General features: G+C 45.7%; 2 protein-coding genes across 13 annotated transcripts in view; both read left to right on the top strand.

Moving 5' to 3' along the window:
• LOC307203883 (uncharacterized protein C8orf58) overlaps positions 1-5,209 on the top strand; it is a 28,456-nt gene extending 23,247 nt beyond the window's left edge. For 4 of the 5 annotated variants that reach the window (XM_079955112.1, XM_079955114.1, XM_079955115.1 and 1 more), the window contains 2 exons: positions 3,104-3,219; positions 4,029-5,209. In XM_079955112.1, the coding sequence (XP_079811238.1) occupies positions 3,104-3,219; positions 4,029-4,131 (219 nt within the window). In that variant the 3' untranslated portion in view covers positions 4,132-5,209. The remainder of the gene's footprint in view (positions 1-3,103; positions 3,220-4,028) is intronic. The other variant, XM_079955113.1, reaches the window with a different exon arrangement.
• A 2,686-nt stretch (positions 5,210-7,895) lies between these two features.
• Positions 7,896-24,298, top strand: part of CCAR2 (cell cycle and apoptosis regulator 2) — a 33,269-nt gene continuing 16,866 nt past the window's right edge. For 6 of the 8 annotated variants that reach the window (XM_079954959.1, XM_079954958.1, XM_079954955.1 and 3 more), the window contains exons 1-11: positions 7,896-8,031; positions 8,620-8,702; positions 9,188-9,279; positions 12,200-12,291; positions 13,949-14,063; positions 18,531-18,675; positions 19,143-19,239; positions 20,332-20,448; positions 20,786-21,020; positions 22,372-22,485; positions 23,401-23,564. In XM_079954959.1, coding sequence (XP_079811085.1) covers positions 8,636-8,702; positions 9,188-9,279; positions 12,200-12,291; positions 13,949-14,063; positions 18,531-18,675; positions 19,143-19,239; positions 20,332-20,448; positions 20,786-21,020; positions 22,372-22,485; positions 23,401-23,564 — 1,238 coding nt within the window. In that variant the 5' untranslated portion in view covers positions 7,896-8,031; positions 8,620-8,635. Of the gene's footprint in view, positions 8,032-8,317; positions 8,450-8,619; positions 8,703-9,187; positions 9,280-12,199; positions 12,292-13,948; positions 14,064-18,530; positions 18,676-19,142; positions 19,240-20,331; positions 20,449-20,785; positions 21,021-22,371; positions 22,486-23,400; positions 23,565-24,298 lie in introns of all 8 variants that reach the window. The other 2 variants (XM_079954956.1, XM_079954957.1) reach the window with 2 other exon arrangements.

Genomic DNA, 24,298 nt, shown 5'->3' with positions numbered 1-24,298 from the left:
GTCATGAAATTCCTGTGTAAGGAAATCTATCAAACTTTCCTTCTCCAGTTCAGGTAGGGCTCTGATCCTCGAAATCTGATTTTCTTTAAATTCAATCATAGCAGGCATCAACTTTTGGTCATCAAATTGCATCTGTAAGGCTGGGACTCTCTCTCCAATTGTGTTACTTTAGGTTCAGTGGCAATAACTTTCTCCCTAGCCTTCTCCGCAGTTTGCCATATCAAAGTAGATTCCTGTGTCAGTTTCTGAATAGTTTCTATATTAGTGTTGACTTTTTGTCCCAAATTGTCAATTTTGGTAGTTACCACATCCACCTTTTTATGAAGCTGTTCCAGTGAGTCACTTATCTTACATAATACAACCACTAAGGACTCTTCTGTCAACATTCTTAACCGATTCAAGGTCCCCAGAATCTCACAGTTTTTTATCTTGCAGCTGGAAATTCCCCCAGCTCAACTCTTGTGACAGTTTCAAAAGCTTCCTCTAGAGGGAAACAGTTCCTCTAGAGGGAAACAGTTTCTATTTGTATTAGTCCTTTTAAACTCAATTCAAACAATAAAGTTAGTTTCAATTTTCTGTTACTTTTACTCCTTTTTAAACGCAGACGGAGACCATGGAAACAATGTATTCCTCTTATTAAACTAACTGTCAGTGAACGTTCTAATCACGGTCAGTCCTGTTGGCAGCCCGTTTCCAGGATCGGAGCGGTGGTATATTAACTCTGTTCGCTCTCTCCTGCAGGTATACTCAGTCCCAAACTTTCCCCCCTCTTCTCCTGCCACCAAGGGGGGTTTAGTATTTTTTACTGATGGAAATTTAGTCCTTTACAATAGGCTTTCCGAGACTTCAGCTTGCATCCTCATTGCTTCAATCTATTTACAAAAGGGGAAGGTGGACTTCCTGTTTTAGACCTCCCCGTTTCGGCACCAAATTAAGACGTTTAAAAATCCAATTCTCCGCTCTACTCACGGGTAGTTGCTTTAAGATCAAATTGTCCACAGGAAAAAGTCAGCGCTCTCCGGCAACAGCTATGCGGCTCCGCTCTGTGGGAGAAGCAGTCAATTTGAAGCACCGCGCCGCTCACCCGTCGCTCCGGATCCCCGAAACTAGGTTTCCCCGCGAGTAGGGGAGGCGCAAAAGGTGCCAGCCGAATCCCACGTTCACAGGCTTCACCTGCCTGTGATTTCTAGTGGGTCTCCGCCTTCACCGTGCCAGCCAGACCCGGATTCCTATGAAGCAAATTCCTCCCGATCAGAGGAATTCCGCCATTACCGGAGGCACTAACCCGGAAGTGTCAGAAATAATATAAGCGAGGCTACATCATTTTACTTAAAAAGCTTCGTTGTACAGTACTTTTGAGTACTATGGTAGATTTTTTTTTGTAAAAATAAATTACAATCATATTCTATGGTAACTTGATCTATGAGAAGGTGGGGAACACTATTCCATAGTTCCATTCTTAAAAAAAAAATCAGGAAGAGTTTATCATGAGGGTTTCCACCACCTTCCTTTGAAAAATGGATGACTAGCAGAAAATGAACACATGCCATTCCCCCCCCCCCAAACTTCCCAATGCTGTGAAAAGCAGTTGCTGTTCTTGCCCTTCCATGCATCTTTCAGAGGAAGAGGAGCCCCCCAGTTCATGGTGGTCTTCTGGAGAAGTCTTCTTGACCGCCCCACCTCACATTCATTTAGTTTATGTGTGAACGAAGGCTAGTGGTGCCAGTAATTTGGAATGCCATTCCTTTCAAAATTAGGTGTCTGATTTCAGCTACACATCTGATATTTCATTGCCTTCTAAAAAAAGCCATTTTTTGCCAAGCATTTTTAGAAAATCAGTTTGATTCAGTGTTGGTCATTTGTTTTTGTTTATTAAATGTTATATTATTTTGATGATTTTTTGTACACTGTCATAGTATATTGTTTTTATAAGTGGGAAGTTTAAAATAAATTGGAGCTAAATTTTGCTGGGGAGCAGGGGGAAGGTGGTTGGAAGGGCAACAACCCCCCTCATTGTAAACATGGAAAGATCTACCCTGAGTTTGGTCAAGTTAAGTACATCAGGGTGACATAAAAGATTTTAATGCAAGTTAGTTTGCCCTTAAGTGACACCAGCCCTGTGTTCTCTGAGGTCTGCCCTCACCATGCGGTGAGAAGACACTTTTTGACAAACTTCAAAAGGTGTTAAAGGCCCAGATGTGGGCTCGTGGCCTCTGAGGACCAGTTTCTAAGCAGCAGCATTGGGAGGGTCCTGGGCTTCCCAAGAGGCATCTGATCGGCTGTTGTGGGAAACAGGACTAGATGGAACTTTGGTCTGATCCTGCAGTCAGACTCTTCTTACGTTTTTACATAAATAGGGTTTAGGACCTGATGATTATTCACTCCCACCTTTCCTCTTAAAGGAGCCCAAGACAACAAACTACAAGAACCTCCAAAAACTTGTCCTCAAAGCTTATAAACTTTCAAGGTTTCCACGAACAGTATCTTTCAGAAATCAAATTCCTGAATTGTTTCAAATAGGGATGTTTTAATTTCCCCCATAATGTTAACAATGAGGGAAGGTGCTATGTACTGAAGTTCTCACCCTGGGGCAGAGGGGGATACTGTAGATAGTTTTCACTCAGGTCCACATATGCAAATAAGGGATTGAAAGTGACATTCAGTGATTGGATAGTTACAGAAAGTGGTTACTGTTGCGTTCTAGTGGAGCTCTATATAAACAGGCTAGCTGAACCCTTCAGTTCAGTTCTGTTCTGGCCTGTGAATAAACAAGAGCTGATTGAAGAATCGCTGTGTCGTCTGATATGTTCACCCACAACTTAACAGAAGGCACACTTGAGGGAGAGAGTGAGAGAGGAGGTGATCCACCACCACAAAGGCACTGTCGCATGGCTCCGCACCAACTGGGTAGCACTCAGGTCACCCACAGGTGATCTATAATCCTCTTGGCAGCAGACACAAGACTAACAGTAAAATGGCAAAGAAGGGATCAAAGATTCCTGGCTGTTGGTTTCATTTCTGCGATGTTGGGATTATGGCTGGTATAAATGTCATGTACCCTGGGATAGACCCAGTCTCTTCACATTGTGTCTTTTTCTCTCAGGACCACTCTCACTGGGGCAAAGTCAAAGGGCTGATCAGCAGGATTACCAGGAAATCTGTGCGGGCCAATGAACCAACTGCATCTGGTGAGCCTGCCCCCAGCAGCAGTCAGTGTAGGTAAGAGGACGATGATTATTGAAAAATTTATACGCCACTCATCTGACTGGCTTGCTGTGGCTGTTTATGGTGTGATAGCTGCTATAAACAGACTCGCCCAGCATGCTTCTGACCAGGCTTTTAACAGAGTTGAAATACAGTCTGCAGTGAAGCATGAGGAAATTGGCCCCTAGTCTTGATTGATGACCAACACAGAATTGTTCTAGGCAGATTACTTTATTGCCTGTCATCAAGCTTAATGGTTGCTGTTTACAGAGATTGCTGTAGAATCCCACAGCGACAGATCGGCTTGCATCCTCTCAGCAGATCAAAACCAAAAGTCTCTCTTAGTCACACTCACATAACGTATTGCACATGTCCATGACTTCACTGTCTTATCTTTGAACCTGTGTAAACAATCTAGCTTCACAGCCAGAGTTTCATCTTAAATGCAGAAACTCATGAAGACATTGTTCTGAAAATGAATGACCAAGTACCCCCAACAGTTGCCACAGCCACTCTGGGCTCCCAAGAAAAAATAGTAAAAACACAACACTTTGCTACTTTTGGGGTGTGCCAGTGGGGACTCCCCAGTCAGACTTGGTGTTGTGGCATTGGGCATGAGCCCAGTCTTCCAGCTCTTATATATTAAATTGAGAAAATGTGTTTGTTAAAAGTGGAGCTCATATTTCCAGCTGCCTCATGTGCAGGGAAAGGAACTTTTACTAACGCCAGGTAATTTGGATATTGTAGCAACCTGTGTTGCAAGCAACCTATTGAGTGGGTGCCTCCTATCAGATCTCCCTCATCCCTTTTTATTTTCCTTACAGAACATATACCATATTGGACAAAGAAGAATCCCAACCCAGGTGGCGTTTCCTGCCCACTCTGGGTGCAAAAAAGCACAGATCGAAACACCTTTCCATGCGGTGAGCCACAGGTTCTCTTGGAGGCATGACAGGTCTGGGGCTCCCAAGGCAGTGCTGTCATGCACATGGACTCTTCTTCCCTTCCCTGAGAGCTTATTGGGAGCTGAAATGCTCCACCCACTTTGACGGTGAGCTTCAAATCCCCCTCCAGTGGAAGAGAGAAGAGACTTTCAGATAAAGAATGGAGACACAAAAGCTCCACCTAGCAAAATGCTTCTCTTCTATGAAACCTTTCCAACCAAGTGGAAACATAACTGCTCACTTCAAGCCACAGTCTGCAAATTCAAAGCCAGCCTTGTGAGCAAATGCTTCCTCCTCTTGCAGTTTACCCCTTCTGTCCTGTTTTATTGTTTTCACATTACATATGCACCAGTGCAGTAACGTAAACTGTGCATCAACATGGGCTTTGTAAACCATGGTTAGGGGACCTGGTATAAATTAACCATGATTTGTATCAGCACATGTATTGTGTTGGGTCTCTATTTACAAACCACAGTCTACAGAGAGCCAGTTTTACATTGGCACATAGCCTCATTTTCTTTAGCCTGCCCTTCTTTTTATTTTTATACACTGTCTTCGGGACAGATCTCCCTGAGGCTGGCCCTCTGGAGAACACAGGTTTTAGGTCTGTCTCATACACACCACCAAACATCACCACATTCTGTTAGAAAGATCCTTTCCCATCATTGCCAACTCTCCTAAGATTTTAGGCTGCTGTCTCATTGATTAGGAACGTGGGCATAAAATCTCATGTGCGTGGTTACTAGGTGAGGACGATGGCTCTGAGGGGAGAGGATAGACCTCTCTTCTCCCAGTCTTCACTAGGAAATCCCTGCATGGCAGAATGTGAAATAACTTATTGGCCCTGCCTTTAATTATGTTTTCCTTATGAAACAAATGACTGACACTCCACATCTTTTTGTATGTGCTCACATACAGCTATATAACTTCACATATGGAGTGAGCCCTGTATATATTTATATGGCCTAATGGTCACGCATGTATGTGTATATAGATGGAAATTGATATATTCACAAGTTATATAAAAGTGAGGAAAATAAAACTATTTGCAGACTTTTTTACATTCTGCCTTTGAAATTATGTTGGAAGAAAGTTATCTGAAAGTTCAACAGAATGCTGTGAATTGTGTCACTTCAGCCTGGGGTGGGGGGTATTGCATATGTGAAAGGACCTCCATAGGGTGTGTATGGAGGAATTCCCTACATGCGTAGCATGTTGTGAGAACATACGGAAAGCCTTGCTAGATGAGACTTGGGGTCCCTCTAGTTCACCACACTCTTCCACAGAGCCAAGCAGATACTTCCATGAATCCCACCAAGCAGGGCTTGAAGACTCCTGCCTGGGAAACCTGGCCTGGAGAGCTGCTGCCAGTCAGTGCAGATGCTACTGAGCTAGATGGACCAATGGCCTGACCTTGTCCAGTGGAACCTCGTGTTACATCCCGCCCTCCTTATGAACTCTTTGGGTAACGAGCTCCGCTAACCCGGAAGTAGATGCCCCTTGTTGCGAACTTTGTCCTGCGATGCGTGTATCGGCGGCGCGGCAGCAGCAGGAGGCGTCATTAGCCAAAGGTTAAGAACGGTTTCAGGTTACAAACGGACCTCAGGAACAGATTACGTTCGTAACTGGAGGTACTACTGTATACGGCAAATTCCTAAGTCCACCTTATTATTTATTTAATTTATTAGTTGCTGAATGCCTTGAATTCAATGAGGACTTTTACTTTTGAAGTTCTTTGTGATTTGTTGGCAGCAAACAAGGCCCCCCCCCCATTTGGGGTTTCACTAGAGAAGGATCTTTGCACGTAACTCTTTTCTTCTCTTCCTTTTCCCTCCCCCACTGCTTTCCCTTTGATGTAGCAATCAACAACATGGCTTGTTGGATTTGCCCTCCTGTGAACAGCTTGGAGAGGAAGAACAGAGAGTTAGATTTGGCCTGATAGATCAAAGACTTTTTCCCAAACGAAAGAAAAGCACTGGACATCTGGTGCCTGTTGCACGGACTCTGTCCATAGTCCTCTGATGCGTCATTAAAAGCAAGGAACAGCAAGGAAGTCTTGAGTTACATCAACATATAGAGTTGGTGGTGGTTGATCAAGATAATAAAGGGCTGTAACTGTCAAGAATTCAGCCTACACTCGAGTAGGACTCTGGCAGACACATGCCTGGCTGGCATGTTCCCTCCCTCCTGGGGTGCTGAACCAAGTGGAGACAAAACATACACCGTCATGTGGAAGACAACAATCCTATGACTGCAATCATGGAGCAGGAATTCTTAACAGGAACCTCCCTGTAGCAATTATGTAAAATTGCTTGGGAACATAGGAAGCTGCCTTACACTTAGCCAGGCCATTGATCCATCCATCTCTCTACTGACTGGTGACGATTATCCAGGGTGTCAGGCAGGGTCCTCTCCCTGCTCTGCCTGAAGATTATACCTGGGGTGTGCCGTGTGAAGAAGTCCTTTATTTTGTCTGTCCTGAATTCTCCAACATTCGGCTTCATTGGATGTCCCTGGAGTTCTAGTGTTATGGGAGCAGGAGAAAAACTTGACCCACTTCTCCCATTCTGTGCATAATTTTATACACTTCTGCAATATCCTCTCGCCTTTTCTCTAAACTAAGAAGTTCCAAATGCTGCAACATGGGGGGGTTAGCTGCTGCATCCCTTTGATCATTTTGGTTACACTTTTCTGACTCCCAGTTGGCAAAAAAATGATTCCTGACACCCAAATTATACTGGGTGTAACGGGGAAAGGTGTGCTGGAGTGGATTTGTGTGTGGAAGGACTGTGAGCTAAGTTTGTATGCTTCTCCATACAAATGCCTGGGTACAGAATGGTTTAATTCTTAATTATGCACATAATCATTGGTGGATCTTGGGGCATAGTAATAAGAAAGAAGTTCCTGCGAACCTGTGGTCTGCCTGCCTCTGGTGCAAGCCTACACACGTCTATCCAGAAGTAAATCCTATTGAGTTTGATGGGACTTATTCCCAGGTAAGTTATGATAGGAATGTGGCCCAAGACACTGCGCTACAAATTAGAAAGCAACCAGTCTGAATCTTGTCTGTGGCATGAACTTACTAGGTGGCCTTAGGGAAGCCATGGTCTCGCAGCCTCAGCCCCTCCGTCTGCAATATGGGAATAATAATACTGACTCAACTTGCAGTGTTGATACACGTGAAGCCTTATTTATAATTTGACAATGCCCATGAAGAGCTTTCACTTGACGAGGCTAGCAATAGCACTATGTACAGACTACTTTCACACACCTGTTGCCAGTTTCAATTTTCAAAAATAGATGTAGAAATGATTAAAGTGAAACATGATCAGGAATCTATAAGGCAGGACGGAAGCGGCCTCGGGGCGGCGCTGGCCCTGCGGACTCTGCCAAGGCCGCGACGAGGGGAGCCGGGAACCCCCTGGGGGCCGCTGTGGGGAAGGCCCCCCCCCGAAGTAGCGCAGCTCCCCTGCGGCCGGAGGCTCCTGCGACGAGAGCGCCGCGCGGCGGCCACGCGCAGTCCTGCAGGGCAGCCCGCTGCGGGGAGCCTCGAGTGCGGCGGCGGCGGCCTCGCGGCGCCTCTTCCGCCGCCAGAAACCCCTCCAGGGAGACTCGCCCACACGCGGCACCGCGGAACTCGGAAGGAAAGCGCGCGCCCCGCCCTCTCTTCCGCCTCTCTCCAACCACTTCCGGGTAGAGCTTCCCTCCGGGCAGAAGCACTTCCGGGGCCTGGGAGGCGGGGGGGGCTGGCGCGCGGGAGGCGTTTCCGTTGAGGCGCACATCCGGGCGGAGCTTCCGGGTCCCTTTGTCCCTGGCGACGCCGCCGCCGCCGCCGCCGCCGCCGCCGCCGGGCTCCTTTCTTCTCCCCCCGCGCCGCCCTCAGGTGGGCGCCTCCCCCGCCCGGCCGAGAGGGGAGAGGCGGAGAAGCCCTCGCGGGGGGGGGGGCTGCCCTCGAGCGCCCGTTAGCCGAGGCCCTCGCCGGCCCCTGGGGAGGTTGGCCCTGCGGGGAGGGCGCCAGGACCCCGCCGGGCAGGCCGCCGCAGCTGGAATCCCTTTCTCCCCCCCCTCAAAAAGTTCCAGCGCCTTCGCCCCCCCGCCCCCCCTCCTTTCCCGGCCTGTCCGGGTTTTGTTCTCTCTCCCTGCTTAACTCTGCCTGTTTCTTCTTCTAGCCGAAGATGAGCTGCTTTGCTGCTGACTAGGAATTTGGGCGCCACCGAAGGACCCCGGGTTGCCGCTTGCAGGGCTGGCTGGGTCTGGCGGGGGGAGAGAGAGTCTTCCCCTTGCTGTGGAAATCTGGCAGGGTGAGTCACGGAGCAGCTGCAGTTCTGGGGGGAAGTTGTGGCAGAGCCCCGCTGGCTTGTCGGTGTGGATCTGACAGCTGAAAGGGTTCGACTCTGTCCCCGCATCCATTGTGCTGGTTTGCATGTGGGATCTCTGTAACTCTTGTGTCTCTCTCATTACATTATTCTAGAAAAGAACCCTTCAAAATGGCACAGTTCAAGCGTCAGAAGCAGCTGAGAGCCAGCAATCTTCAGGGAGCCAGGTCCTTCTCAGGTCAGTCAGATAAGGATGTTGTAAAGTTTGCCTCTGATCTATCCATGCTGTTGTTTAGGCCATGCTGGGTGGGTAGTATCTCTGCTGTTTCTTTAAACCCTTCTTCATGAGAGATATGTGATGGGTTTGTTTTTTAAATTCTTTAGAGGGAAAGAGATTTCTGCTTTACTGGTTTTTGTTAATCCTCTGTGCTCTGTGTGTGTATTTGATAGAAAATCAGCATACAAAAATATGAGCATTACTTTTGTTCAGTTCTTAGCTATGGGTGCTTTGGTCTCATCCTTGTCACCACACTTCATTTACTCTAATCTTTTGAATCTTAATGGGAATAGTAAGGAGCTAATCTCATGGTTGTAATGAAATGAATGCATTAAAATTTTTGCTAAGTGCCACCTATCTAATGAATGAAATTGTACATAAATGCACTTCTATCTGACCATTCAATGATTTTCTAGTGTTTAAAATTATTTGCTCCTTTTCACTAGGAACCCAACCAGCCTCTTTATTGGGACCTGCACCTGGCCTCTTAAATCCTCCTATCTCAGCAGAGATTATTCAGGCGGCACGCCATCTTCAGGTCTGTGGGAGATGATTGGTTTTTCCTTGTAGGTGTCAGTGAAATTCTGGTGTTTTTTCATTCTCCCAAGAAAACAGTTAAGGGATTTTACTTCCACTGGAGAGCTCTATGAACAAGTTTCAAGGCAGTTCTAGTCAGCTCCCTGGGCATGTGCCAGCAGCTATGTATTCTAGAGGCAGGCAAGTGGTTTATGATGTGTCTCAGATGGAATCTCAGCCAGAGGTCAGGTGAAGAAGGTCTGTGTGGCTCTCCTGATGTCTTTGGCATCTGGCTTCAAACTCTTTGCATTTAATGAAACCAGAGCTGCGTGCTCTGTGCCAGTTTGGCTCAAAGCCATTGGAGGAGGGGTTGGAAATATGTATTTAAGATCCTTGGAGATAGCAAGTGTGTGTTAGGGTTTACACACTGCCGCCTTCCTTCAAACCATCAAATTTGGCTTAAGGTCATGTAAGTGGTCATAACTCTGATTGCAACAGCGAAGCTCTTCACGTTGAGTGGGAAGGCTAGAAATTTGGGGGGGGGGGAATAAAGAAAATGTTAAGCCATGCTGCTTAAGAACTCATATGTAATACTGCGCAGTGTGAATGGGTGTCAGAAAAACAGTAGCCTTGACGAGGATCTGCCTGACACAGAGTTTCAAATTCACTTGTAGTCGTAACAGATCTAGGATAATTAGTATCTCCCATTTCCTTCTCAATTGGACTAAGTATATATTGTAGATGGTTACAGAACCGTAGATGATGGCTCTATGGTATTCTTAAATTAGTCCCCCTGCCACAGTGCCATACATCAACCTGTTCATCCTAGTTTACAGTTTGCCTTTGCTGGAGCATAGGTACACTGCATCTCTGTGTCTACCTTGTGACTATCACTGCAGACTCTTATTTTTATTTACGTATGCTGCAGCCACAGCAACTGCATGAGGTCCATCATACATGGCCAATGATGATGGCAGATGTAGTTCAGCAACATTTGGAGGTCCAGAAATTTCCCATACCTGCTATTGAGGAAGGCAGTATTCTTCTAAATCATAGTTGGTGTGTGTTTGTAGTAACTACTTTGATGAAGTAGGGTAGAAATTTATGATGAGGGCCTTTCTGTGATTCCCCGGTTTCCTGAAGTTTGCTTCAAATGTTAGTGGGCCTGGCAACCTCTTGTTTCGCGGCTCTCATGGTCACATGCATTTTGCCCTATGAAGTAAGTAATCTGTTTTACAGGTGTATATCCTATTTGCCCAGTTTCTGCCTGAGTGCCCAAGTCAGTAGTGCTTTCCTTTCTCTAGTACAGGCATACTGATCCTGAGTTCCAGGCTCTACCGCATGTAGGGCCTGCTGATGTCTGAAGAGGCTCATATTACAGAATAGTTTTTCAGGGTTCAGTTGGATTTGGATGGAACATACCGTATTTTTTGCACCATAACACTCACTTTTTTCCTCCTAGAAAGTAAGGGGAAATGTCTGTGCGTGTTATGGAGGGAATGCCTACGGGTGGCGGGGGTATCTGCTGCAGTCGTGAGCAGAGGATCCATGGTTCCCCTTCCTTCCCTCCTCCGTGGCTCACTTTGAAACAGCAAAGCGGGAGAAGAGCCGCTGAATGGGGAGGAGAGAAGGACACAGAGCCTGCTTGCTTCAAAGGAGCAAAGCGGGAGAGGAGAGGAGCCTTCTCCTCTTATACCCCTCTTCTGCATTATTAGCAGCATCCTTCTCCACCCACCCCACGCGTGTTCCTTCTCCCCTTAAACCCCTCGCCTGCATTATTAGCAGCATCCTTCTCCACCCACCCCACGCGTGTTCCTTCTCCCCTTATACCCCTCTTCTGCATTATTAGCAGCATCCTTCTCCACCCACCCCACGCGTGTTCCTTCTCCCCTTAAACCCCTCGCCTGCATTATTAGCAGAATTCTTCTCCACCCACCCCACGCGTGTTCCTTCTCCCCTTAAACCCCTCGCCTGCATTATTAGCAGCATTCTTCTCCACCCACCCCACGCGTGTTCCTTCTCCCCTTAAACCCCTCTTCTGCATTATTAGCAGCATCCTTCTCCACCCACCCCACGCGTGTTCCTTCTCCCCTTATACCCCTCTTCTGCATTATTAGCAGCATCCTTCTCCACCCACCCCACGTGTGTTCCTTCTCCCCTTAAACCCCTCGCCTGCATTATTAGCAGCATCCTTCTCCACCTGCCCCACGCGTGTTCCTTCTCCCCTTAAACCCCTCTTCTGCATTATTAGCAGCATCCTTCTCCACCCACCCCACGCGTGTTCCTTCTCCCCTTAAACCCCTCGCCTGCATTATTAGCAGCATCCTTCTCCACCCACCCCACGCGTGTTCCTTCTCCCCTTAAACCCCTCGCCTGCATTATTTGCAGCATTCTTTTTTTGCATTGGGCTACCCCAAACTCACCGTCAGATCACATGTCTGTGGCCACAGCATGAACCACAAAAATCATACATCCACTGTTTCGTTTAGAATATTTTTCCCCCTTGTTTTCCTCCTCTAAAAACTATGTGCGTGTTATGGTCGGGTGCATGTTATAGGGTGAAAAATACGGTAATTGTTCAGTTTGAAAGAGAGTTGGTTACTGCTTGACATCAATAGTGATATTGAATCCAGTGTTAAAGGATTTAGAAATCAATAAATGGCAAATTCCTCCTTTGGCAGATGAAAGAACTTGAGAGTAGCCAGGACTTGATATGACCTCAGTATTAAGAAATATTGTGAACTGTCTAGAACTCCAGTGACTGACAAAGAGAGCGAATTAGACGGCTTGTGAATAGGTCGCACCTGCAGTCTGTTATGATTGGACCTGTTGACTGAGCCTGGGGATTGGGTATGCAGATGACCAGATTTGCGACACCGGTGATTAGTGTGTAACCTTTCATTATGTCATTATAGTGATTTCCCTGGGCCTTTGCTTTTCAGGGGGGAGAGAAACAACGAGTTTTTACTGGAATAGTCACCAGCCTCCACGATTACTTTGGAGTGGTGGATGATGAAGTTTTCTTTCAATTAAGGTGAGTAGAGAGCCATTAGGATGGCAGCAGAGACAAGAGGACAGCAAGTGGCTACTAATAGCATTTTCCCCTTGCCATCCAGCAGACGTGTTTCCTTTTATCTTCTTGAATTGCACCAAAGCCTGATCTACACTTGGGAAGAATGAGGAAGCCTGACCTAGTATAGCCCTTTCTGCTACTTTAGATTGCAGCTGGAAGATGCTATTTAAATCCCCCACCCCATTTTTTCATTTTACAATATTCAACAATAAAGAAGCATTCAATAATAAATATATATTCAACAATAAATCACACACAAATCCAGTAATGTTTTCTTTGACTTCCATCACTCCTCTTCTATGGTTTCTTATTTTTCTTTCAAATTCTTACTTCTTATTTTAATTTGTCCTTTTTACTCATTTATCCTTTTTAATTCCCTTAGAATCCTCATGTTTATATCAATCCTGCTAATGTTTTTAATTGTTTGCAGTTTGTTTTCATATATTCAATAAATTTCCTCCATTCTGCTACAAAGAGTTTATCATCCTGATCTCTTAATCTTCTGGTAAGTTTCGCTATCTCTGCGTATTCCATCAATTTTAATTGCCAATCGTTTCTTTTGCAGGTCTCAAAGTGGTTCACACGATAAAATCAGAATTTAAAGCCACTAAATACATAATCAAAACAAAAACAACCCAATAAACAGCCCAACACATTTTAAATAATAAAAATAAATTTCATAATAAAATCGAACTTGACAAAATAAAACATAAAAATGATTTAAAACCAGAAAATTTTAAAGCAGTTGAAAATACTTAAAATTCTCTTCCAGCGACATATCAAAAAGGACTAAGCCCTACCCACCCCACCATAAGATGAGCATAATCATACGAGGCAACATTAATTAACCAAAGTCTAGGTAAACAGAAAGGTCTTAGCTTGGCACCTAGAAACTGACAAAGATGGTGTCAGGTGAGTTTCCCTGGAAAGGAGCATTTCATAGATGGGGGGGGGGGCACCGCTGAAAAGGCCTGTTCTCGTATGGCCACCCTCCATACCTCCATTGGGTAGGGCACACACAGAAAGGCCTCTGATGAAGACCACCGGGTCCAGGCTTATTCGTATCTAGAGAGGTGTTTCTTGCGGTATTGCAATCCTGAGGCAACACTTTGAATTGTGGAGAAACAATTCCAGCCAGTTACTGCTGTTCTAGCTTAAGACTTGCAGAGATTTTTTTCTTTATGCAACAGATAACGAAAAATCTGATTTCCTCACGTGCATTCTTTAGCGGAGGAAGCAGAGCTCAGTGGTGGAGCACATGGTTTGCCTTCAGAAGGTCCCCGGTTCAATTCCTGATATATCCATTTTTTAAAAAAAGAATTGGACTGCAGGTGGTGGTAAATATTTGTCTGGGATCCTGGAGAGTGGCTGCATGTCTTGAGTTGACAATACTTTGCTAAATGCATAATTAGCCGGACCCTGATATAAGGCAACTTTGTATGTTTCCTGTGAAGTACAGTCAGAAAACGTAGACTCCTGACTCTGCTGTCTGCACAGGACAGGGCCTGGCTGGTGAAGCTGGACTTGACCTTCAGTTATGAGCTTTGGAGGTGCCCATTAGAAACTCAGCACCAGCAGAAATAAGACATGTGTTTTCGTCTCTTCTGTTTTGTTTCAGTGTTGTCAAAGGTCGGATCCCACAGATTGGCGAAAAGGTGCTGGTGAAAGCTGTCTACAACCCTAGCCAGTCAGTGCCCTGGAATGCCTTGAAGGTCCAGACATTGTCAAATCAGGTACCTCAGTGTTTCATTCTCCAAGTGTGTAGGGGGATTCTTTTGTCGTATATAGAGTTTGAGTTACTTTGCTTGTGTTCGCTTTGATCTCATGCACGGAGATGAGTTACCTTTCTTCTACTAAGGTGGCACACTTTATTCAGTGCTACTTCATATCTTACAATGAAGCAGTGAAATTCACAACTAACATGAAAAGTGGGTCTTCCACCAGAGACATCAGAAAGGCCCAGATAGCTTCTGAATCTCCTGAATGGAATTGCAAGTCAGAACTAAGAGACCTGCTTCACACAGAGCCAAAGAAGTGATATTATTATTGATAATTTTATTATTTATATGCCATCCATCTGATTGGTTTGTCCCAGCCATGCTGGGTACCTTCCAGCAAACTATAATAACACAATAAAACACCAAACATAAAAAATTTCCCTATACAGGGCTGCCTTTAGATGTTTTCTAAAAATCATATAGTAGTTTATCTGTTTGACATCTGATGGGATGGTGTGGCACAGGGTGGGCACCACTACCAAGAAGGCCCTCTGCCTGGTTCCCTGTATCTTTGCTTCTCGTAGGGAGGGAACCGCCAGAAGGCCCTCAGCACTGGACCTCAGTGTCTGGGTTGAATGATGGGGGTGGAGATACTCCTTCAGGTATACTGGGCTGAGACCATTTAGGGCTTTAAAGGTCAGCACCAACACTTTGAATTGTGCTCGGAAATGTACTGGGAGCCAATGTAGGTCTTCCAAGACTGGTGTTATGTGGTCTCGGCGGCAGCTCCCAGTCACCAGTCTAGCTGCCACATTCTGGATTAGTTGTAGTTTCCAGGTCACCTTCAAAGGTGGCCCCACGGAGAACACATTGCAGTAGTCCAAGCGGGAGATAACTAGAACATGCACCACTCTGGCGAGACAGTCCGTGGGCAGGTAGGGTCGCTTCCTGCTTACCAGATGGAGCTGGTAGACAGCTGCCCTGGACACAGAATTGGCCTTCACCTCCATGGACAGCTGTGAGTCCAAAATGACTCCCAGACTCTGTACCTGGTCCTTCAGGGACTCAGTTACCACATTCAGGACCAGGGAGTCCCCCACACCCGCCCGCCTCCTGTCCCCCCAAAACAGTACTTCTATCTTGTCAGGATTCAACCTCAATCCATTAGATTTACAGTGTGAAACCAAAGAAACATATCAACCATCAACATAAAAAAGGAAACTATAAAATAAATGTAACGTGTTTGCAGTGGCTTCTGGAAGATCGAGATTTCAAACCAGCCAGTTTTCAGTTTCTATATAGTGACTTTGCCCTGGCCATTCTCTTCAGAAATCTGTGTTGCCTTGTGCTGGATTCCTTTTTGCATTGCAAACCAAAGTTATGGGAGTTATCAGTGTCCTTTCTTCTCTTGTCTTATGCCATTGGAAAACAGCTTTATCCCATACAGCTAGATTGGAATTCTTTATTTATACAGAAAGAATCCCAAGCTTTCTATAATTAATAGTTCCTTTCTACATTGCCAAAAAGTGGGATGAAATGTAAAAACTGTGACAAGCCAAACATGGAAAATGGGAAACACTGGATATTATCTGGCATTGATTGGCATTGTAGAGACACTGGCCATATGTGGGTGGCAGAGCATGCTCTTGGCATTGGGGGTTTGATATACTGTATCACCATCTGCAAGAGATTACACAGTGCATATTGGTAACTTTTTGGAGTCATTTTAACAACCTAAAATCTGATGTTCCTAAAGTAGCTAACATCAGGTGCTAGCAAATGAATAACACTGGTCAACAACAAATTTGTTGTCTGCGTTTTTCCAGCTGATTTAGGACGAATCTGATGCGCTGAATCCAAAAATCACATTGGTTTTGCTCAATCAGGTCAAGTTTTTGAGCTATGGCCACATGTCTTTTTTTACGTTTTTGTTCACATGTACGCTTGTGTGGAGCATTTTAGAAGAAGTTGGTGGGGGTAAAATGCCATGTCAAATAATTGTTTTGATTGGAAATGATTATTTTAATGACAAGAAGTATTCAGGTCCGATAGTTCTGGGTGATTATGTCGAAAAGGGATCAGTTTGAAGTCATAAAACCTCGAAATCTTCCATAAATTGGTGCGGCAAAGCATAAAGTTGGGGGATCAAAACTAAGTTAATGGGGCAGCCGCCCCACGTATATCCTGATCTTCAATCAGCACATCATCCTGTAGCTCATTGTGATGAAATTCCAGTGCCTATCTTCGGAGAACTTCCTGACATTAGTGACGAAGATGCCTCCAGTGTTGAAGGACATGAAGAAGAAGTGGTTTTTGAAGATGATGCTCTACATCCATTTGCCCAAAAGGAGTTGAATGATCTAGTTCGCGACCTCAGCTTGTCAAAGGACTCTGCCGAACTGTTGGCACCCAGATTGAAGGAAAAAAACCTCCTCTCTGACAGTGCTCACATCAGCTTCTTCTGCAACAGGCATCAAGAGTACCTCTGTTTTTTCTCGGAAGAGAAGGACTTGGTGTACTGTGCAGATATTGTGCAGCTTCTGCTCAAGCTTGGAGTGCCACAGTACGAACCCAAAGATTGGAGACTGTTCATTGACAGCAGCAAGTGATCACTGAAATGTGTTCTGCTACACAACGGCAACCAGTTTGCCTCTATACCCCTGGCTCACTCGAGTACACTGAAGGAGAACTATGAAGCGGTGAAGTATGTGCTGGAGAAAATTGGTTTTGATCAGCATAAGTGGTTTATTTGTGTTGACCTGAAGATGGTGAACTTTTTGTTGGGACAACAGTCTGGCTTCACCAAGTACCCATGTTTTCTGTGCCTGTGGGATAGTAGGGACCGTGCTCAGCATTACACGAAGAAGGACTGGCCTGTGCGGGAGGAATTGGTGCCTTGCAAAGAAAGGAACGTCATCAACAACCCTCTGGTGGACAGAGACAGAATACTTTTCCCACCGCTGCACATCAAGCTCGGCTTAATCAAGCAGTTCACCAAGGCTCTGGACAAGGATGGTGACTGCTTCACTTACTTGTGCCAAGCTTTTCCAGGATTGACCATGGAGAAGTTGAAAGCTGGCATCTTTGACGGTCCTCAGATCTGTCAGCTCATCAGAGATCCAAAGTTCGGAAACTCAATGAACGAAGTGGAACTGGAAGCGTGGAAGGCATTTGTTCTGGTAGTGAAGAACTTTCTTGGCAACAATAAGGTCAGAAACTACGCAGAACTTGTCAACAACATGCTGACTGCTTTCAGAAACCTGGGCTGCAACATGAGCGTCAAGATGCACTACCTATTTTCACATATGGACCGGTTTCCTGAGAACCTGGGTTCAATGAGTGACAAGCAGGGGAAGAGATTCCATCAGGACATGAAAGAGATGGAGACCAGGTATCGGGGTCGCTGGGATGCAGTCATGATGGCTGACTACTGTTGGACTCTGAAGAGAGACCACCCTGCCACTGAGCATTCCAGGAGTTCCAAGAAATGGAAGTTCAAGCCCTGAAGTTTGAAAAATGGTGAAGCAACATGCAATTTACGTGTACTTACCTTTATCAATGCCCACCATTCAGTTTACAGTAAACCTGACCTGATGGAGAGAAACAGATGCCATTTCCTGATTCAGCAGTGCAAAAATACCCTAAATCAGTTGTAGAAATCTAGACAACATTCAAAAGTAAAAAATTGTTGCCCAGTGTAATAGATTGGCCTGAAGCTGTTAAGCATAGAATCTTTGAAAATCTCTCAGTTTCTTGTAGTGTCTTGCTCCCTTTAATATCAAACTCAGCTAGCGAGTGCTAACAGGGTTGTAGCCAAAACGGGGCCATGAAGAAGCAAGAGAGGCAGTGGCGTATCTGCAGAAGTACAAAAAAACTTTAGGTGGGAAAAAGCCCAACGACCCTAAAACAACTCTGTGAAGACTGATCATACTCTTTAGGTGCACAATTCTGCGTGTTGTAGTGGGGATTTAGATTGGTGGGTGGTGAGGGGAATGGTGTATCTTGGAAGATAAAATCTTGTTTTGAGCCCCTCTTGCCAAAGTCTAATAAATACTAAATTGGCAAGAGAATGGGTACATTAATAGTGACTCTTGTTCCTTTCATTACTACTTCAAATTTTTGGGCACTCTAGATTTGGAAAAGCATCGTTGATTATCCATCCCAGGCACTTTGCATTCTGGAATGATAGATGTGAGATATTAATATGAAGTCCATAGTGTAGCTTTTATGTTGCTGATGATGTATATGCCATGCAGAAGAAAATGGTGTGCATGTATGTTTCTGGTTTATTTCTTGGCTGGGCTATCTGGTATTCTGTGGTGCTTTTCTGGCATAGGCACATTCCACTTTGGGTCTCTGCATTGCCAATACAGTTGACATTGTGGAGAAATGGGGAGTTCCCTCCTGATTCTTCGCAATGAGGTCTGCATACTTAAATATGGGAACTAGTAGGGTAAGAAGGGTTGTATTTCAGGTTCATAGCCTCTGCTTGTACCACAGCCTCTTCTGAAGCCCCCCACCCCTCTGCTCCATGTGGCTTCTTTGGGGCAGAAGCAAGGCATCCTGGGAGCCCAGCCACAGCTGCTGTTTCAGCCTCACCGTATCCCACCTCTCTTTCCCCAGAAGCGTAAGTGTTGCTGCTGCATCTTGTGTTTGCTGGTGGAGAAATGGAATGGTTAGACATACTAAGCATTGCAAATATACAATTTGGGGTGGTATGTCTGGTGATGGAATTTGAGACAGATCTCTTTTGGAAACCATGGAAAAAACTGAGACAAGATCCTCTTTTAGGATGGTAGTATGGAGCCTAAGTCTTCAATAAGCCCTCTTCACTGGGCCATGGGAAAAGACTATAATTTATTTGATAAGAGACGGGTGGATAGGACCTGTGTTGCAGCTCTGTGAAGGATCTCTAGAGTGGTATATATGTGGCCAAGGTGGGGAGCTAGATTTTCAGTCTGAGATGGAATTAGTATATGAATTGGAACCAGCTGATGATAACAATTGTGAGCGAATTGGGGGGGGGGGGCAGCACAGGGAGGCCAATGAATTGTCCAAAAGGCAGAATTAAGACTGCATGTTTTTCTTCCTCAGCAATGAGCCTTTTCCAGACATCTCCATCGCTGCACTTGAGCCATCTTGGCAGATATACTGGTCGGGGTCCAAAGGGCAGGCAAGACTCAGGCAGATGGTAAGGGCTGTAGGTGTCCTCTGTGCTGGCACAAAGTCCCTTTCTGTTCCTCCTCCTTTTTGGATTGCAAATAGTGCAAGCTTCCAAAGAGAGTTATCCTGAATAGCCCTTGACACATATGCTTGTTTTTTCCACAACTGGAAGGTTTGCACCTGTTCTCTGTGCACCCCCTGCCCCCCACATTGAGATTTAGTATTTTCCTTGTGCTCACACTGCCTCTTTCTATTCAGCAAAAAAATTCATATCTAGGAAACCTGCTTCATACCAGGTCAGACTGTTTGTCCCCTTAGCCTAGTCTTGTCTGCTAGTATTGATTACGGTGGCTCCCCAGGGTCTCAGGCAGGGGGGAGTCCTGTCCCCCCAGTAACTGCTACTCAATCCTTTTTAACTGGAGATGGCGGGGGGTGGACCCTGGCTCCAGGCTTTTCCCTTTCAGTCTCGTGCTGCTGCTTTTAGTTTCAGTTGTGCTTGTAGTATTACAGGGTGGCAGCTGCAAAATTCTCTCAGCCTTTCTCCTGTCCCTCAAGGATTCTTGTGTCACAGTTAGCCATGATGGCTAAATAGAATGGTTCAGAGGCGGTATGCCAATGGATATGTGATACTGGTGGGCAAGGGTGGGGAGGCCTGTCAATGCCTTTGTGTGCTGGTTATGGGCTTCCCGGAAGAATTTTGCTGACTGCTTTCAAAAACAGAGTGCTAGATAACATATACACTCCTTTATGGTCTTCTGCGATATTTGTTGGGGTTGTCATAGGTCAGTGGCTAAGCAGAATCAATCCTGGTCGCACATTGCATGGGAGAGTTGATTGATGCAGTGAGTCTTAGAGCAGAAGGCCCTGACATCTTTGGATGAAACACATGGTTATAAATCTGAGTGACTGCAGTAATTACAGGTTCCACACCATTTCTTCCAGGGTAGGGATATAAGTTTGTCAGACCATAATTTTGGTAATCAGGCTGGGTGTCTCGTGCCCCCTCTCTTTCCTAAGTTTAGGGCCTTTGCAGGGCTGTGTATTGCTAAGAACTGAAGCTTGGAGGATCTGGCATCTCATGGCTATTGCTGTCTTAGCTGCTGTGCTGCCATGTTTTTAGGGATGACTTTGACTCCAAGAAACGGAAGCAGAAAGGTAATGAGCCATGGGGAGTGAAAAAACCACGGCACGAACCACCCCAGTACCGAGTCCAGTTGGCCTGCTATGCTGTGAACAGGTAAGGCCAGGAAACCAAGGGGCCCCTTTTGGGGAGGGAATTGCTGAATGAACCCTCTCGTGTCAGGAATAGGAGCTTTTCATGCTCAACAACTAACTTCCTTGGCAGAAAGGAAGTATATAAATGTCACCGTCTTCATTATTCTCAACCTTTAGCTGATGTGGCTTGGGAATTAGAAACTCACAAATCAGTATAGTTAAAATCAATGCAGTTTTGGAAGGTTCATTCCGCCATCTTGTATCCAAACATGCACAAAACCTGCTCCTTAATCTTGAGAACTATAATTCAAACTACACACTTTTGGGGTTTGGCGTTGGCATCTGTTTGTTTTCTCCAGCCCCTTCTGCGATGCCATGGAAATCTTGAGGCGTTACTGCAGTATCCAGCTGCCCAAGGAGTTCTATGATGTGCGCCTCAGCTGGTTGGACACCTTTCCACTCACTCAGCCACTGACTCTCCGGCACCCCAGCCGCATCCGGGTAGCCAGTACTGCTGAAGAGGCACCTCAGGGTGATGAAGGCACGACGCAGGAAGCTCAGCCAGAAGATGCCAACTCTGCATACAGTGCCAAGGTAAGGATTTGGTGGCTGTTCTGTTAACACAAACCAAATGGGGGCTGGACCAAGAACTGGCAGATGTAGTGGGTGAAAACCAGGTGCTGCAAATAGTTTTAATGTTTGAGTCAGGCTGAACTTCAAGCTTATTTGCACACCTGTTGAGCTTCACCTTCTCTGTTACTAATGCTTCATCCCATCATACCTGTGAGAGTCCATACTAGGGCATCAAACTGCTTTCCCCTTGCAGACTCAACTAAAGCCCAGTGTTGCTTTGACCATGCTATCCATGCTGAGCACAGCACTACAGTACAGTACAGATTCAGCTGAGGCTGACTAGGTGTCCTGGGATTAACTGATTCTTTTTGCCCATACATGGCTGGTGCCCAACATAAAGGGAATACAGTGGAGGCTCAGGTTGCGAACGTGATCCGTGCGGGAGGCACATTTGCAACCTGCAGTGCCGCATCTGTGCAGGTGCAGGTCGCGATTTAGTGCTTCTGCACATGTGCGAGTGCCGAAACCGGGAAGTAACCCGTTCTGGTACTTCCGGGTTCGGCGTTGTGCGCAACCCGAAAGCGCACGGCCTGAAGTGCCTGTAACCCCGAGGTCTGACTGTACTGGGAACTGCTTGGCATTCCTGGGGCTCCCACACATTCACATTCAACTAACAGAACTTGCATCTGCACCTCTCTCTTGGTGTTTTAAAGAAGGAAAATGAGAGAGGTGGTAAAGACGATGACGACTTCGTTGCACATCAAATTCTGCCTACGTATGTTTGTTGAAGATAACAGACATATGGAAACCATAAGCTTTGGTGCCACTTCCTTCACCTTCCCTTTAGCTAGTAGCCTCTTCTTCAGATTCTGCATACGGCTCTGTGGCTTTGTCGGATTTGGAGAAAGATCTGGGCCCTTCTCGGTGTTTTATATATCTAAGACATTTATATCCAGTGTTTCCATTAAAATGTTCGACGTGGCTTACAGTTGTTTTTTTTATTAAAAAGGTCATAAAAAAAATACAAGGCAGCAGCAGTTAAAAACAGTATCAATGAATTAAAAACTATAAAAATATGTAAGAACAGTTTACCCGTTGCATAACATTTTGCTAACCCCTTTTCAGGATCAACCATGCAATAGCCTGTCTGCAATAGGGGGTGGGAGTGAGGAGAGGTCACTCTAGTACCTATGAAGCTGTATTATACCAAGTCAGACCATCCTCTCCAGAGAGCCACTCTGATGTGATGGTAGCTGTCTAGAACCCTGGACAGAGGTATTTCCCTTTTTGAGATACCAGGGATTGAACCTTCAGCTTTCTACATGAAATGCTTCTTCCTTTCTGCTAAGATATTGGTCCCTCCCCAATGTAGGTTTTGCTGCTTTCTTCTCCGGGCATTGAAGAATTTTACCGCAGTTGTTTGCTATATATTGAAGATCCCAGTGACCAGAGGGAGAGTCCTGAGCACCCAACTAAGCAAATCAAGGTGAGAATCTTCTGGTTCAAGAGAGGGTGGCCCAGAGGGATGCAAGAACTAGGGAGGGTGAAGCTACTCAGATAACTGGGAAGAATATCCATGAAAAAGATAAGAAAATAAGGTGGCGTTAGAACTATACAGGAGCAAAATTTGAGAAGCAGGGTCAGGTGGGAGACTGAAGAGTGATTCAGGGAAAATACATTGATGAATATATTCTCTAGTGCCCTGACCTATGGTTTAAAACAATAAATTTGAATAGATTACAAATTTATGGGCAGAATATTGCGATTTCTTTTCCTATGTGGGAGTGAACTTCTGTTCCATTGAGATCTGGAACGACTTTCTTCTCCTGTGAAAGGGCTTTTATTCCCACCTTTTCCTCTGTGGTACCAGGAATACCATATCTAGAGACAAAGATTTTAGATGATGTAGGTATTGCTTTTGAGAGCATACATTTGGGGTCAACAGCAAGCTTACCCCCACCTACAAACTACTGTGGGATGTTGGCTGCCTTCTCTAGGAGCAGGTACAGTTGGGCTTCCTTAAGGTCTTCTAGCTGGATGATGTACAAAGTGCCTTAGATCCCTTGCCCTGTTCCCCGCACTCAACCTAGATGAGGTTCCTTTTCTATAGCTGGGAGGCTGATGCTGACAGTAACATGTTCTCTGCCCTGCTTGTGGTTCCCTGCATTTTGGATTGGACAGGTTGTGGTCTGTAAGAGGCTATTCTAGCCATGAAGCATTAGGTTAGACTTGATGCCTTTTGGTCTCTTCCAGTTTTCAGTGGGTAAGGAGCCATGCTGATTAGTCAGGTGTGGTTGGGGGCTGGGGTAGCAGGAGTTGGGGGTAATCAAGGCATCTCCCTGAGCTCAGTCACCCTCCAAGATCTGGGTAGTATGTCTCCTTACAGTCTCTCTTTCCTTAGTTCTTGCTGGGAAAGAAAGCAGACGAAGCAGTGCTGATTGGAGGGGAGTGGTCCCCATCTCTGGACGGTCCTGACCCAGCTGCAAACCCTATGGCTCTGATTCACACAGCCATTCGTTGCACCAAAGCGCAGATTGGTTTGGACTTGAGTGCTTGCACTAAGTGGTGAGTCTAAGTGGTGTTGGGACTGGAGACTATGGGTCTGTTTAGAGCTGGGGTGGGGAACATTTCAGCCCAGGGGTTGCATTCCCTTGTGGGCAACTTTTCGGGGGCTGTATGCCAGTGGTGGGTGGGGCAATGGCTTTATTTATATCCTACCCATCGTCTTCCCTTTCTGCAAAAGTGCACATGTACCTCCCAATCCAAGGAAACGAGAGGTATTATCACAGTTCAGGGGCAAATTCTAGCCAGACCAAAGCACTCAAGGGTGGGGAGCAGGGCTGCTAAGGGGGTCGCCCAGGGAGAGGCCTGAGAGCCACATTCAGCCCCTGAGCCGGGCCTGAGGTTTCGCCACCCTGGTTTGGAGAGAGATTCATGCAAACTATCAGCCAGCCCCTATTTATTTATATATTGCCTTTCCACATGATATGTTCAAGGAAGTTTACATCAAAACTGACACAGTGGTACCTCGCAAGACGAAATTAATTCGTTCCGCGATTTTTTTCGTCTTGCGATTTTTTTCGTCTTGCGAAGCACGGATTTTGGAAAAGCTTCAAAAACCTCAAAAAAGTCTACCATACCGCGTGCTATGAGTTGCTCCTCGAAGTCAAATCGCAACTGCACCCCCTGAATGCACGGTTTCAAGAAAAAGGAAACAAACTTGCAAGACAAAGGAAACAAACTTGCAAGACGTTTCCTTCTTGCGAAGCAACTCAGAAAACGAAAAACTCTTTCATCTT

Source organism: Podarcis cretensis (assembly GCF_951804945.1).
Source record: "Podarcis cretensis genome assembly, chromosome: 15".
Classification (NCBI taxonomy): Eukaryota; Metazoa; Chordata; class Lepidosauria; order Squamata; family Lacertidae; genus Podarcis; species Podarcis cretensis.
Note: the sequence above shows the minus strand (reverse complement) of the source record. Positions and strands in the feature narration are given on the sequence as shown.